Genomic DNA, 17,044 nt, shown 5'->3' on the forward strand with positions numbered 1-17,044 from the left:
CATCCAGATCTTTTTTTTTTTTTTTCCAGGTTGCATCACCATTTTCCCAGACCAGTTACTTTATTTTTCCAGTGATGGAGCACTGCAAGGGCCTGGGTTTTTTTTTTTTCCTTGGTTTTCACATGGCAAGCTGACATTTTGATACCATTTTGGAGTCCATGCGTCATTTTTTATAACTCTTTATTGCTTCTTTATTTAATATGGCAAGCGAAAAATTACAATTCTTGCATTTCCATTTTGTTGGTGGGTTTTTTTTGCCTTTACCGCAGCGGTTCATTAATTTTATATTTTCATACATCGGACGTTTAAAGACACAATGTCGAATATAGTTTATGTTATTTCTTTATTTTTAAAAGGGGGAAAATTGATTAATTTGTGTTTTAGTCCCTGTGGGGGACTTCAGCTTCTTCTACATACTGCAATACTACTGATTTTATATAGTAAAAATGTTGTGCTACTATGAAGCCCAGCAGCAACCAAGGAGAACGAAGACGCCCTGCCTGCCATCACAACACATCCACACCCTACGTCTGCGACACAAGGGCCCAATCCGACAATCACATTATTTTATTGTCGCTGTGTGTGATTGATGGTGGCATGTATATTGTTAGTGTTAGTAGAAATGGGAGCAAACATCGTCTCAGGTAGATGCCAAGTATGGTGCAGGCTCAGCTCCTGAGCTCGCTGTATACACCAGCACGAGACGTGGGATGTAATAGGTTACACATCAGGAAGAGGTTAAAGGGGCTGCCCAAAACCAACCTACCCCAAAAATTGTGATGTGTGTGTGCATGTGTGCGTGTGCATGCATATATATATATATATATATATATATATATATATATATATATATATATATATATATATATATATATATATATATATATATATATATATATATATATATATATATATAGGGTCCCACAGTCCCCCTATGTGGAGGAATAATGAACATGTGCAACCACCGCTCCATTAAAGAGGATGATCTGACACCTCTGCAGATTTTAGTATTGTATAAATAAGTCTGAAGTGTTTTTTCTTAGACCTCATCAATAAGTCTTTCATCCTAGAATGCAAAAATTGACAAGTTGTTGTTTCTAGCTGAGGACTGGTGACAGTAACAAATCCTTTTTAAGAAAGGGGGAATGGTAACATCAAGTTAAAATGTATTCACACATTTGCAAGAGGAGTAACAGGAACATAGACTATGAGAAATTGTTATTTAATAAAAAATATTAAAGTTCTTATTAAAACAGACAAAACGGAAGTCTTGACAAGTCCTGTCTGTAGGAGAGGTGGCCGTCAATGAGACCCGAGACTCCCCCCGATCCCGAGAAGGGGGCACCCCAGCAGCCGGTCTTGCTCTAAAACATTTGCAGATTTAATTAATGCTACACAAAAGGGATTTTGGTGCCGAAACTTTAGAATAAAGAAAAACAATCTGTCACAAAAAGAAAAAAAAAGAAAAGATTTTCATTAATTTATCTAAAGTGAAATTACAGAAAAAAAAAATGATCAGAAAGTGTGTGATCCGGCCATGAGGACAATGCCCAGGACAGTGAGGCAGGAGGGGGGAATGGACAGCAGAGGAAATAAGCTGCTAATGGCGACTCCCTCCCCGACGTATGTCCCAGCTACTAGGAAATCACATCTGCAAGTGGCAAATCGCAGCAGGGACGGATGGCTCCTGTCCTTTTATCCTAAAGCTGGCTGATGCTGATGAAAGAAGACAGAGGGAGGGAGGGAGTGAAGAGACGGGTAGATGAAGAATGGTCTACTGCTGAGGACAGGTGGACATTAATAAACAGTCTTTGCACCTGATGAAGCTGGAGTACTTCTAAGGCTGGAGTCACACTAGTGTATGGTATCAGGACCCTCGGCTCCTGCGAGCGGGGGCCGAGTGTCAGTGCTCTATGCTCCGATCCTCTCGCACAGGTGCAGAGGAGATGGAGAAAGTAATGATTTAGAGACCGAGAGCGATGTGTCACTTACTGGGCTGCTTGTTCTAGCTTTGATATCACCAGGACATTAATCAGTAGAGGACTAGTAATCCCGCGGTCATGTAGTCCTCGTGAGCTCTGTATAACCACGACCCCACCACTGATTGGCAGCTATCATTACGCAGTGCACACAAAGCTGCCAGTGCTGTAGGCGGTGTTATACAGATCTCAGGATTCAGAGCACTGCTAGGTCTACAGCAGATAAAAGAGGGATTTTATCAAAGTGACAGCAAGCAGCCCAGTAAGTGACATCGCTGGAATCAGGGTCTCTGCCCCGACATTATGCTGCTTCTCTGATGGTGTAATGAAAATCTAAGCATTAAGCATTTCCTATAGAGGCTTTTTTTTCCTTTAGAGTTAGGCTGTGTGTCCACGATCCGGACGCAACAGCGCTATGGACGCAACAGCGCTATGGACGCAACAGCGCTATGGACGCAACAGCGCTATGGACGCAACAGCGCTATGGACGCAACAGCGCTATGGACGCAACAGCGCTATGGACGCAACAGCGCTATGGACGCAACAGCGCTATGGACGCAACAGCGCTATGGACGCAACAGCGCTATGGACGCAACAGCGCTATGGACGCAACAGCGCTATGGACGCAACAGCGCTATGGACGCAACAGCGCTATGGACGCAACAGCGCTATGGACGCAACAGCGCTATGGACGCAACAGCGCTATGGACGCAACAGCGCTATGGACGCAACAGCGCTATGGACGCAACAGCGCTATGGACGCAACAGCGCTATGGACGCAACAGCGCTATGGACGCAACAGCGCTATGGACGCAACAGCGCTATGGACGCAACAGCGCTATGGACGCAACAGCGCTATGGACGCAACAGCGCTATGGACGCAACAGCGCTATGGACGCAACAGCGCTATGGACGCAACAGCGCTATGGACGCAACAGCGCTATGGACGCAACAGCGCTATGGACGCAACAGCGCTATGGACGCAACAGCGCTATGGACGCAACAGCGCTATGGACGCAACAGCGCTATGGACGCAACAGCGCTATGGACGCAACAGCGCTATGGACGCAACAGCGCTATGGACGCAACAGCGCTATGGACGCAACAGCGCTATGGACGCAACAGCGCTATGGACGCAACAGCGCTATGGACGCAACAGCGCTATGGACGCAACAGCGCTATGGACGCAACAGCGCTATGGACACAGTGTATGTTCGCTGCCTGCTATTGAACGCAGGTAAATCTGTATGTGTTCACTGAACAGTGTTGATTTACCACATTCAATACATTCTATTGATTACATTTATGTTGATCAGCATCTCTGCTAGAGAAATTGGCATGATGCAGTCTTGAAATCTGCGGAGACTGACATGAAACGCATGTGATCCACAGGCCCACATACACGCACAGTGGACATGGGATTTCTAGAAATCCCATCCACTCTGCTGTCACAGCTGGCCGCTGCGGTTGTGACACTGCATAAATACGCAGCATCAAACACGCAGCAATTCCTGATCGTAGGAACGTACACTAGTAACTTGCTACTTTTTGATTGGACAGTGCCTAAACTTGGAGAGGTCTTATTTTCCCTCTAAACATTTTTCAACACGCTCAAAAGACTGAACATATGACCAGCAAGTCATCACACACACACACACACACACACACACACACACACACGGGGGTTTCTAGCGATTTTTCTGGCATCTTTCAGAGCAGACCAGCACATACCCGAACTCTGAAAGTTTCCTTGCCTAAAGTTAAAGTAAGCGTTAGCTGGACTCAGGCGCATTATTACTTCCAGATCATACAGTCAACTTGAAACGGATATTCAAAGTAAGTACACCAGTCTCATCAGGATTAAAAGCTCTATAACATTAGAACTGTGAAATCTGGAGACAGAATTAAAACTGAAAAGTTGCTCGAAATGATTACACCCTAAATCTTGTACAATCCAACAAATTATGTGCATATCCGTCATTTGGGTCTTCACTACTAGGTGCCGGACACGATGGGCAAAAACTGAAAGGATTCCATCATCCACACAGACAGGAAAAGATGGGACACGTACCCTTCATATACATCAGAAGGAGTAACAAAAGACCCCATCTGATGAATATGAAAGGGACGTTTTGCTAGCCCATTGCAGCAGGTTGGCAATACGACGTATCCAAGGGTGGATGCATCTCTGTGACAACCAATGCCTTCTATAAATAAAGCCTGGTTGCCATGGCAGCAGGCAATAATAGATCACTGAGAGTCGAGACGCACACACCTAAGTACATAAAGCTTCTTAGACACCCGGCTGCTGATGACAGCCCCTGAGTGACACATTAGTAACGTTATCAGCGCTGCGGATGAGCAGACAGGAGTGCGGCCACCTCCAAAGCCATTATCGGGCTCAGTAGGGACCTGGATGGTGCAGGGAGGCCCGGGACCACGGAATCTGTACTGATACACCAGTGATCGGCAGGGACCTGCGGATTATGCTCCCAATAACTACACGGGAACACGGAACAGCCGCTCAGAAATGCGTTACCATAACAATGCTAATCAGACGCAGAGCGGCCTCCTATTATTTCACACTAATGAGATTGCACCGCACACCCAAAGGGCACATTATCGAATGTGTAAGAACCTCACCAAGCACTTGCAAAAAGCTTTTTTTTTTTTTTTTTTTTTTCTTCCTCTAATCCCTGTAATTACCAGGAGAGATGGGCGACCGCTCTGGCAGCGGCTCTACGGTGGACGCAGCTGGTACGGAGCAGACGGTAGGACACCGCTCGGGAAGGAGTCTCTGGCCTCTGTCTGCCCGAAACTACAAGGTAAAAACAGGCGAAGAACTTACAAAGATATAGGGAGACCCCAACGGGGCAAGCTTCACTATACACCCACCCAAAATGCAGCCCGCCCCTTCATTAGGGCCTATGACATGACATGGTGCCCCAATATTGCGGCTAGGATTTAAAGGGATTTCTCTAAATTCAGCTTTTATCACCTAGTCACAGTATAAGTATTAAAAAGAAAAAGTAAAGGGGTCATCCAGCTTCTGCACTGCAAGGGGCTGGCGACATCGCAGGGTTGAGAAGTATTGTGTACCCGTCCTATTCATTACACCAGGCAGGTATTAAAACACTGACATCCAGGGCCCGCTTACCTCCCATGGACAGATTACCCCTTTAAGGTGCCCATCCCCTTTAGTATCCCCCTGTCCCTTTCATACATGTGAACACTCAGCTCAGCATTCATGTGTTTTCAATGCTCATCTTTAGAAAGAATAAAAGTTTCAATTTAATGGGGCGTTTCCATCTCAAAGAGCCTATCCCAATATGTACTAGGTGTAAAAATAATAATTATTAGCAAATACCTCCGAATACAAATGTAGTATAGTTCTTTTGATTCGCTTTGCCACATGTGCAGGGCATTGCTGTAGCTTAGGTATCCATAGTTACGATAATTCATATAGTGACAGTTGGCCAATAGTGGTCATAACCATGGATACCCAAGCTACTGAAATGCCCTGCACATGGGGTAAGTAACATAGCAAATCAGAAGAACTATTCTACATTTCCAACTGAAGGTATTTTGCTAATATTACATCTACTACGTCTTGGGGTAGGATATTGGAGATGGGAATACCCCTTTATTATAACCGATTATTCTCTCTCCCATCTTCTGGTTAGGGGTGCCTTGTAATGACAGCATACTGAGCAGCTCCAGGTGAAATCGGCAATGTAATGTGTATGGTGGCCTCTGGACTTGCAGTGGTATAACCACAGCTCTATTACAGCATTATAACCATGTGTGAATATAGCGTATACTATGTATATAAAGGAGCATGTCCACCCCATACAGACACATTATATAACCCACCGTGCACAGGCTTGTAGTGGGGATTGTCATTCCCTTCTTCCCCATATTAGACCATCTTGATGGAAATCTACTGAAGTGAGTGGATACAATATATACCGTATATGTATATACATAATGTGACATCACAATGTGCCTGAATTCCAGGTTATAAAACCTGGGGACCATTAGAAGTCACCACAATGGAGACTTAATATGCAATTACTAATATGTATCAGAATAAAAATCATTATAGATATCAACGAAACACAACCTAGCCAACACACACAAAACACAGCAAAAAAATAAAAATAAAAAATTACATAGCCGAAAAAGCCCAGATCTATCTATGCATTACATACATGGGGTAATCGTGTAGGTCATCGGGATCCCATCTTCCTCCTCCTGTGAACTTTTCTGTCCTTCCACAGATGTCAGGACTGGAGGAATTTTGAGTACCGTATTTAAGGTGGAAACTTAAAAAACGTGTCCATGTCTTATGGCCAGCCAGACAGTCCATGCCCCGGTGTGTGAGGACATCCTGACAAGTGCACGTTCAGCGAGCGGCGGTCCATTCACAGGACAGGTAACCGGACACTGCGCTCGGCTAATCATATGGATAGAGAGAAACATGACCCGTCACCTTGTCTTATTCAGGCTACAACGCCGCTAAAATATACATGAAAGCCTAAATACTTCCATAGTTGTAGAAAAAGCAGGACTGGGCTCCTAAAATAAGACTAAGAAGAAAAAAATATTATAAATTTATAGAAAGGGAACATATCACTTCTTAAGATTGTGTCCGATTTTTTGCAATTATTCTTGTAAGAAATGAAAAATATGGCGGCTTTCTTCTGGAAATAGCCCCCCTCATGCTCACGGCCGATGCTTGGCATTACGGGCCACATGTCAGTGAATATGGCTGAGCTGCAATACCAGACCTGTCCGGAAACAAGCCATGTTTATCACTTTCAGACAAAGGCTTACGGTTTATTTGCCTTCTAAGGGCAAAATATCTTGGTATGGGTCCCTATGTAACTTACTATCAGAAATGCTGGTAGAAAACACATGGGCTCGAGTCATTAGTTTGCCTGTCTGGATCCAGGGAGAGCCAGAGTAAGATGCGAAAAATTAATTAAAAGGCTTGTTAAATGGTTTTCTACTTCTAAAATGCGGACCCCAGACAACTATCAATGTACAATAACATATAGAACTCACCCTCCCCAGGTCCAGGACCAGTTCTCCACTGCTGCTCTGGTTTCCGCTTTTTGGCTGCAGCTGTGACATCACGTCAACAGATCACATCATTGCTGCTTGATTGGCTGCAGCGGTGATAGGAGCTGCCAACAGTGCCATTAATTGCCCAGTGCCTTACAGACATCAGCGCTGTTCTCTAGGGCTCTGTTCGCATGCCCAGCTGGCATCAGTCTGTAACGGATCTAGTGTATTATAAAAGTGTATTATAAATACTGGCTTCAGCTGACCGTGTGAACAGAGCCTTAAGAAGCAGCTCTGACAAACCGTTCACTGTGATAACTCCGACTTGTTGACTTCCTGCACGCGGGAACATTACGTTACCCGGCAAATCACAATATTATTTCCAGTTATTGTTCGGGAATACACTCGATTTTGACTGGTATCAAAACAACCACATACCTTTCTGTATAGGAAAAAGTGCAGAGCAAAAATTTGTTTATAGCGCGGTGATTACTAGCTCTAAAATTACAGTATACAATCTGTCAGTAAACGGCTCCACACTGCTGCAATGTGAAGACCCCAAAGAACAAATGGTGACTGAAGCCCCTCTACCCTTCACTCCAAGTAAAAACACCAAGCACAACCTGATTACTAGGACAGCCCTTACTGCCGGCTCCCCAGCCTGCACTGGCCTAATGGGCACTGGCCTTATAGACAACTTCATCTAATTCCATAACAAACTAAGGCTGCTTTCACACTAGCGTCGGTACGGGGCCATCGCGCTGCGTCGGCCCGACGTATACAGTGAAAAAAATGCCCGACGTGGGCAGCGGAAGCAGTCTTACGACGCTTCCGCTGCTTCATTGTAAGGTCCGGGGAGGAGGGGGCGGAGTTTTGGCCGCACATGCGCAGTCAAAAACGGCGGACTTGACGCACAAAAAAAACGTTACATGTAACTTTTTTTTGTGGCGGCGGTGCGCCAAAACATGACACATCCGTCACACGACGGATGCAATGTGCGGCAATATGTCTCAATGCGTCGGTAATGTAAATCTATGGGGAAAAAACGCATCCTGCGGACAACTTTGCAGGATGTGTTTTTTCTCCTAAACGACGCAATGCGGCGTGCAGCCAAAAACGCTAGTGTGAAAGTAGCCTAAATAGGCAAACTGCAAAAGATGGTGTGTTAGCCCTGAAGAATTGCTGCAAAGTCCTGGATGCGGGCCCACTCAGCCCCCCGCTGGGGCGGGCCCACCCGGGCCCACCCCGGGCAGCAAGTAGATACTTTTTTTGTGTTTAAAGGCCTGTATGCTTTAACCCAGCCCTAATGTTTCTACTATTCCTAAAGTAATCGTAGCTGTCATCTCACTTTACTTCTATATTCAGTTCATATATGTGAGGTGCAAATTCTTTCTTTGAGCAGTTGCATATATCTTTAGTTACCATCGCCTCAACATGAATTCTAAAGTTTAATTTTGGCCAAAGGCTTAAAAAAAGACTAAAAGCAGCGTACCGAAGGCAAGTACAAATGCCTCGACTTCTGCCTAAGAGATTTCCCCTCAGTTGCCTAGACACGTAAATACTAGCAACTTGAAATAGAAAATATGCAAAAACTTCTTAAAGGCGCTGTACAAGACGTACGATGAAGAGGTAAGTGAGCGGCCGCTGCTGACTGCAGCCACCCGTACAGAATAGACAGTCCCCTGCCCAGAATAACACAAGTACAGGTTCACCGTGAGATTCTCAGAAACAAGCACATCTCTAAGAAACTCACCAAGACTCCATTGTATGATGTACAGGAGCTGCTGAACATACATCACAGATTACGTCAATGCCCGCGACGTGCCATGGCGACACAGGACAGCCGTAATGTCAAGTAAGAGACACCAATCTTAAGAAACTAGATTAAACATTGATTTCTTGCAATAAAGAGAGTGTATGTGATGGAGGGACAGCCAGAAATTACATCTGGTAAAACAGGATTTACTACCTGTGGATGAACACTGCAGCACTGCTTACTCAAATCATTTACACAAAGGTTATAGAAAAAGGATTATTATAAAGTATTTCCCTGTAGTAAAAATACCACGAGGGAGCCCAGCTAACCGCCTCCTACCGACGTGAGCCCCGCCAACCTTTTAACTACGCGAGCCCCGCTAACCGCCTCCTACCTGCGTGAGCCCCGCTAACCGCCTCCTACCTGCGTGAGCCCCGCTAACCGCCTCCTACCTACGCGAGCCCCGCTAACCGCCTACCTGTCACCATCCCTGGATCACTGTTTGTAGGTCTGACGCAAACTCATCGTTGAAGTGCGAAGCATGCATGATGGTGCTCCAAGCCTACTAAATGAGAACAGACCTAGGGATGCCGGCAGGTAGGAGGCAGTCTTTAGAGCTCCCGGACGGAAGTTATGAGATGACATGGCCAACAGACGGGGTCATGCAAATCAATTTGCTCATTTCTATTTCTTTCTTTCCAGGAAATGTAGGCTGACAACCAACATGGTCGCCATTAAAGCTCTCACAGATATTGACACTCCTAATCGTAAAGCAGTACTGTATCACCAGGCTAATCAGCAGAATGTGGGAAAGCTGGATGACAATCCTGTGGATGCTGCAGAGTTTGGGAAAGCTGGATGACTATTCGGTGGTGACTATAACTGCTGCATTTTGTAGCTGACATTTACCGCATAAAGTTGCGCACTGCGCTATTCTATACGGCTTTTTTTCGGTTTACATAGCATGTAATCCACACTTACACTGATGATGGGGGGTGATGGTCACAGCTCACCTCCTCCTCCTCCTCCCTGCACAAGGACCTCTGATCACAGAGGAACCATTTAAAACTCTCCCATATCAGACCATAATCACCAGGCAACTGATGACTATGTGGCTACTGCTGAAGCAAGATGACCACCCATTACTCGCATACAGAAAATAGACTAAAAAACATAGAAAAAAAAAATGTTTCCCAATTCAGTTTTAAAGCAGAAGAAATCTAAGCGAAACATTCCCTTAAAGGCCAATAATAAGAGGCACTGAACTAATTTAAGTCCTGCGTAATTTCCCCAGAAAATGAGTTCATAGACAATAGGGATGATTGCACAAATGTAGGTAATTCGGAAGTATAGAATTACCCTATTATGTCCTGTAAAATTAGTGCCGTCTGCGCAGGAGATAAAAGAGAAAACGTCTGTGTGATACCATACCGATCTCCCTCTAACTTAAGGTAATGTGGAAGAGTATAAGACGGAGAAGGAGAACATAAGTGGGGGTCTCCTGCTTCACCAGTGATCTCCACATTCTCCTCCTGTGCCAAGACATCTGACTTCTCTCTGCACAATCAATGCAATGACAAGCTACAACCCCCAGCATTGCACATCCTGGGAGGACAACCACTTCTCGGCATGGGGCAGTCTGCTAATGGCTCCATTTCTTGAGATGAGAAGTAATGAGAACGATATATCACCGTGAAATGCAGTTAGCCAATTGACTAGAGATACTTGACTGCCTGTGCTGCAGATTCTCCAGAGACGGATTACTTCCCTTTAATTATTAAACTGAATATTAGGCGCAGTCTATTGGGAAGAAAAAAAAACGACAATAGCTCGGCCTCGTCCCTGCATAACTTCCATACAGCTGTGAGGGTCCCCAGCATCAGCCCTGCAAGAAACATCTGGATTTTATCAGCGCCTCCATCTGGGGACTCTCACTAGCCTTATTAGGCCATAGTGTGCCGGAGAATACTGAGCCTAGTTAATCATCACAGCACATCTATAAAAAATGGTCTTGTGACTACACCAAGATAAGGCTGAAGCTGCAAGAAACTTTGGCCACATCTTACATCTACAATAAAAACCACGGTGCGAAGCTGTGCTTCATGTGACCGTCATAATACTGGTGGAGCGAGAGAAGCCACATGGTCAAGTACATAAGGTAAGTAGAAAAATCACATATTTATGCACAACATGGCACAGAAAAAAAACCATGGATAAGACAGGTGACATGAGGCAGAATTACCATACCATGAGTGATAAACAGTTATGTCCATAAATATTGGACCAGTTCTTAGATAAGGAATGTTTTATTTTTCTATCTACTGGCCAACACGGTACCAAGATATATATCTTTCCTGTATCAATAAGGCACGTAGACATTAGATAAAAAAAGCTATTCAAAAACAGATCCCACCGGATAAAGTGATATGATTGGAGGGGTCCGACATCCATTTGGGATCCCCACTGATCATGCAAAAAAAGAAATGGTTGCATTGCTGGTTGTAGCTCTGCCATGAGCGCTGCGATGCAGGGAAAATATAGGGCCCGGGCCGTTCAGGATCTGAGTATTCCTCATTAAACCTGCTAACAATTAATCTCCACGGCATAGGAATGGAGCTTTTGTAACCCTGTGGTGCACATGGAACAGAGTTTAAAAATAAATAAAGTTTGATCTTGTCCATCGGGCAGGGAAAAAAAAAAAATCTAAGAAAAATGAGAATGTTCGTCCAATCTTCTGGAGCACCGTCAATCTTAGAGATGAAAGGGCCACAGGCTGCTCCAATGTTGCAGCCACTTCCCAGTCTTCGTGGCCACCTGGCTGTGCAGGGAACTTCTGCAGGTCCTATTCACTTGGACAGAGATGGGCTGCAGCTGGCGGGCTGGGTCATCCATGTGCAAAGGGAAACCAATAAGGGGATTGCACAGCTAAAGCCCCTTCATTCTCAGGACCTTTGGTGGTCCCCTAAGCCCAGATATAAAGGGGCTCTCATTGTTGAACACACTCTGCTGCCTCTTTGCTCCCAGCATGCTAGGAGCTGCGCTCTCCTGACTGACAGTGTAGATCAAAGTCACGGTTTCGCCGCTGATCTGAATTATGTGTTTACTAAACAGAGGCAGCTTTGGCATCAGAGGCAGCAATACAGACAGGTTCAGAGCAGCGCTTACAAGCTCTATTGAAAATAGCTTGCAATGACTTTACTCCTTGCCTAGGACCGGCCACCGTTGATTGGTTACTGGTCACCAGAGCGGTTACTTCTTGGGAAAAGGGAAGATTTTTAATGACAAGTAAATGTCAAAGTTGCATGTTTTGATAAGCACTTTGCAAATTCACCTATATAAGAAGAACATGCAAACTCACTTAGTGTTGACATATTTTTGCGATAGGTCATCATACATTGTGTGGGTGACATTTCTCTTGCAGGGACAACGATAAATAGACATGCTGCGGTCTGGAGAGACGCGCCGCATGTCCGTCTCTGCGGGTGAGCTCGGGTGTCTGTGGACACATAGTTGACATGGGATTTCTTGAAATCCCATTTACCGTGTTGTAACATCTGGACGCTGCGGGCTGGACGGTGCACAAGTACACAGCGTCCAACCCGCAGCGTTTACGGATCGTTTGCACATACCCTGAAAACTAGAACACCCATGTGGTGATGGATGGAACAACGTGTGTAATTTCAGCTGGTACTAACCTGTGCTGTGCCGACATGGCACCTATGGACATAAGACTTAGTGATCATGTGAAGGAATGGAAGCGCAATGTCGGAATCTCACTAAAAGCATTATGTAAAATCCACTGCCATATCCGCATGTAACATATGATGATTTTGAGGTGGTCTCCAGTATTTCCCATACACTGGAATGGAGAGAGCCGTGGAGGTTCACAGCCGGCATCCATCAGTTTTATCACTTTTACATTCTGGGTATTTCCACATAACGAACTCTCAACGAGCCGCATTTCATCACAACCTCCATAACCACAAAGAAAGAACAGTCACTCGCCCGAGGTTTTTGTGCAACCCCCACAGTATCCTTATGACATGGAAACACTGACAATTGTTCTCCCTGCCATCATCCACAAAGCACAAAGCTACCACAGTCATCATCCACAAAGCGCAGAACTACAACAGTCATCATCCACAAAGCGCAAAACTACCAGTCATCATCCACAAAACGCAAAACTACCAGTCATCATCCACAAAGCGCAGAACTACAACAGTCATCATCCACAAAGAGCAGAACTACAACAGTCATAATCCACAAAGCGCAGAACTACAACAGTCATCATCCACAAAGCGCAGAACTACCAGTCACCATCCACAAAGCGCAGAACTACCACAGTCATCATCCACAAAGCGCAGAACTACAACAGTCATCATCCACAAAGCGCAAAACTACCACAGTCATCATCCACAAAGCGCAAAACTACCACAGTCATCATCCACAAAGCGCAAAACTACCACAGTCATCATCCACAAAGCGCAAAACTACCAGTCATCATCCACAAAGCGCAAAACTACCACAGTCATCATCCACAAAGCGCAGAACTACCAGTCATCATCCACAAAGCGCAGAACTACCACAGTCATCATCCACAAAGCGCAAAACTACCAGTCATCATCCACAAAGCGCAGAACTACCAGTCATCATCCACAAAGCGCAAAACTACCACAGTCATCATCCACAAAGCGCAAAACTACCACAGTCATCATCCACAAAGCGCAAAACTACCACAGTCATCATCCACAAAGCGCAGAACTACCAGTCATCATCCACAAAGCGCAGAACTACCACAGTCATCATCCACAAAGCGCAGAACTACCACAGTCATCATCCACAAAGCGCAGAACTAACAGTCACCATCCACAAAGCGCAGAACTACCAGTCATCATTAAAGCGCAGAGCTACCACAGTCATCATCCACAAAGAGCAGAACTACCACAGTCATCATCCACAAAGCGCAGAACTACCACAGTCATCATCCACAAAGCGCAGAACTACCACAGTCATCATCCACAAAGCGCAGAACTACCAGTCATCATCCACAAAGCGCAGAACTACCACAGTCACCATCCACAAAGCGCAGAACTACAACAGTCATCATCCACAAAGCGCAGAACTACAACAGTCACCATCCACAAAGCGCAGAACTACCACAGTCACCATCCACAAAGCGCAGAACTACCAGTCACCATCCACAAAGCGCAGAACTACCACAGTCATCATCCACAAAGCGCAGAACTACCACAGTCATCATCCACAAAGCGCAGAACTACCACAGTCATCATCCACAAAGCGCAGAACTACAACAGTCATCATCCACAAAGAGCAGAACTACCACAGTCATCATCCACAAAGCGCAGAACTACAACAGTCATCATCCACAAAGCGCAGAACTACAACAGTCATCATCCACAAAGCGCAGAACTACCACAGTCATCATCCACAAAGCGCAGAACTACCACAATCATCATCCACAAAGCGCAGAACTACAACAGTCATCATCCACAAAGCGCAGAACTACAACAGTCATCATCCACAAAGCGCAGAACTACCACAGTCACCATCCACAAAGCGCAGAACTACCACAATCATCATCCACAAAGCGCAGAACTACAACAGTCATCATCCACAAAGCCGTCCACCCCAACAATTACCTGTGTCTCGGCTTTGCTTTATGACCTATATTACAGAACACATGCCAAGTGCTGAGGCCTCAGGTACGCCCGTGTCACGTAGAGAGGACAGAGTCTGGTAATTCCAGTGATCTTCAACGATAACCCAAAACTGTCCAAGACACAGAAATACCTATGTGCAGGCAGAGGAACACCGTGCAAAGGGAGGTGTGAGTTTCCAGAGGAGGGTTTGGTGCTCCTCCAGGCATTCCAATCTATTGAGAAATGGAACCAGAAGAGCAAGAGGGAAAATAAGACAGGACCGCGAGGAAAAGCAGCAAAAGAAAAGGGAGGCTGAGCCAGAAGCTGAAAGGGGGTTTCCAGGCTTACAATATGCATGAACTAGGAGTAGAATCAGCCATCAATATCCTATCAGTAGGGATCACACACCCAGCTCGCCCACGATCACATCTGGTGGTAGTTGGATGTAAACAGTAGACAAAGAGGGATATGACAGCGCCATACAATGGGGAGTTGTAGTGAATGGGAGCGGAGCTGCAGTACCTGAGAACAGCCAAAATCGCGTTCCGACTTCATTCACTGTTTAGACCCGATAGCCGAAGCAGAAGACCGCTGATGAGTGTGGGTGCTGATCCGATACTGACGAGTTAGCCAAGAATAGCTTCTGAACAACCCCTTTAATAGTTCCAGTGTGCAAGTTAGGAACTCTACCAATATTACAAGCAGGCTAACCATTCTGCTCTTTTAGCCATATACAACGGATCAAACAATGACATGAACACAGAGTCAGAAGACTGCTCTGGGGCTCCCACTGATCACGACAACAGAGCCCACAAGGTGCGCAGAGCAGTTGTGAGCATGTGCGACCACCACTCCATTCACTGTCTATAGCAGTGGTCGCACATGCTCACTACCGCTCCATTCATATGGGGACTTTGTGACCTCTGTCCTCAGGATCGGTGGAGGATCTAAGCATCCTACCGCCCTGTGATCTTACATTTATCATGGATCCTGTGGACAGGCAGTCATTTATAGATGTGGTTGAGGTTTTGTTTTGAGAATATTTTTGTTTTGTTTGGAGAAAGGGTTTTTATGTGAATAAAAAAAAAAAATGCAACTTTACAAATTTTTTGTGTTTATGTTTTTACACGGTGTAAGTCTCACACTAAACGACTTGCTAATTCTTTAGGTTATTATTGTCACTATTACATTTTCCATGACCTTTTTTATCACATTACATGATTACAACTTTGTATCTTTTTTTTTTCTATACTCTTTACTACATTATGATCTGGGTAACTATGACATAGGCTGCCGGAAGGCCAACACTTAGTGATCAGACATCCCTGGGGACTTTCCTTGATCCCCTCTATGATTGGGTCACAGGGGAACTCTGGTAACAAGGAATCTGCCGAGATGATGCAGCAATATGTCCTGACAGCAGCGTTCAAAGGGTCGAGCTCAGACATTTCCCGGATCTCAGCCATTAGATCAGAGCCCCAGGATTAGGATGATATGGTGGGCTTATTCTACGGTGCAGCATAAACAGAGCCCTATAGAGCACGGCCCCTTACTAGCCAGAGTAAAAAGCCCCCCATTAGAGGGGTTAGGCGCCCTTCCTGCTCTAATATCTCATCGTCCTAGTGAGTAAACTGCTGGATAAGATGACAATACCGCCTTATTAACCATAACCCCTTCATACCCACACAGAAGCCGGTGAGCCTCACACCGAACTCCATGGAAACTGACGGCAGCTATTTTTACCTCCTTCCATCCCAACTACTGTTCTCTTATACAGGACGTAAGCGGCTACGAACTAACTAGTAATTACTCCAAAGTGTGGGATTCATGTATGAACTAAAGGGACAAACAGGCATCTGGCTGGCTACAGAGTAACGGCTGAAATTAAAGAGGTATTCGCCTATTGCTGCAAGGTTTCCCCCCAAATTACAGCAAGTTTGGGGGGTCTCCGCAAGACACCACAATTAGCCCATAGAACGTATAGGTCAGAAGTCAGGGCTAAGCCAACCCACTAACATTTGGGGGGGTTACATAGTACTTCAAGCAAAGCAAAAAGGTGCAGGTAATAGGTGAAGGCACCTAGGTGTCCAGCAGATTTCAGCAGCCAACAGCATGGGAAATCGCAACAATTTCTAATGAGTTTTTCATGTCAGATACGTATTGTATACCCACAGTACGCCATGAATGTCTGAGAGGTCCCACCTGTCACTTCCACTTATTTGGAGTATATACTGGTGGAGAGGCCTGCACATCTCTCTTGCTGGGAGTTAAAGGGTTATATTCTCATTTTCATAAATGGGTATTGTCAGATAGTGCTGGTGAATACAGCAAAACATTTTTAACACTATGTTTACAGATCGTTGCCTTGGAGACTGACCACTGCTGCCTGACAGCGGGACACGCGCACTGCTGAGCTTGTAAACACGGTCGCTAGACCGTGCCGTTACCCCCTAATCCTGGCTAACTTCAGCGCAGTGCTTACAAGGTAGAGAAGCGGTGGTCGGTCACGTAAGCAACAGAAAAACCGTAATATCGCAACAATAGCAGCAAACTTTAACAAGCAGTAAATTGCAAATAACCCT

General features: G+C 45.3%; 2 protein-coding genes across 5 annotated transcripts in view; one reads left to right on the forward strand and one right to left on the reverse strand.

The window, feature by feature from the left end:
• RNF19A (ring finger protein 19A, RBR E3 ubiquitin protein ligase) overlaps window positions 1–17,044 on the reverse strand; it is a 77,606-nt gene that overhangs the window by 37,688 nt on the left and 22,874 nt on the right. The window contains exon 1 of one of the 4 annotated variants that reach the window (XM_077270901.1): window positions 14,463–14,579. The exons of 1 other annotated variant lie outside the window; for it this stretch is intronic. The gene's annotated coding sequence lies outside the window, so the exon portion shown is untranslated. Of the gene's footprint in view, window positions 1–4,685; window positions 4,798–5,852; window positions 5,874–14,462; window positions 14,580–17,044 lie in introns of those variants that run through there. 2 more of the 4 variants (XM_077270902.1, XM_077270899.1) reach the window with 2 other exon arrangements.
• On the forward strand, window positions 4,225–10,248 carry LOC143782912 (uncharacterized). The gene is made up of 5 exons (XM_077270903.1): window positions 4,225–4,609; window positions 4,689–4,804; window positions 6,260–6,414; window positions 8,825–8,901; window positions 9,505–10,248. The coding sequence occupies exons 3-5, from the start codon at window positions 6,328–6,330 to the stop codon at window positions 9,662–9,664; spliced, it is 324 nt and encodes a 107-aa protein (XP_077127018.1). The 5' UTR covers window positions 4,225–4,609; window positions 4,689–4,804; window positions 6,260–6,327; the 3' UTR covers window positions 9,665–10,248.

This window comes from Ranitomeya variabilis, chromosome 6 (assembly GCF_051348905.1).
Source record: "Ranitomeya variabilis isolate aRanVar5 chromosome 6, aRanVar5.hap1, whole genome shotgun sequence".
Lineage (NCBI taxonomy): Eukaryota > Metazoa > Chordata > Amphibia > Anura > Dendrobatidae > Ranitomeya > Ranitomeya variabilis.

Coding starts and splice junctions, on each gene's coding strand:
- LOC143782912 (XM_077270903.1), top strand. CDS start 6,328: ATGGCCAGCCAGACAGTCCATGCCCCGGTGTGTGAGGACATCCTGACA. Junction 6,415..8,824: donor GCGGTCCATTCACAGGACAG/GTAACCGGACAC, acceptor TATGATGTACAG/GAGCTGCTGAACATACATCA. Junction 8,902..9,504: donor CAGGACAGCCGTAATGTCAA/GTAAGAGACACC, acceptor CTTTCTTTCCAG/GAAATGTAGGCTGACAACCA.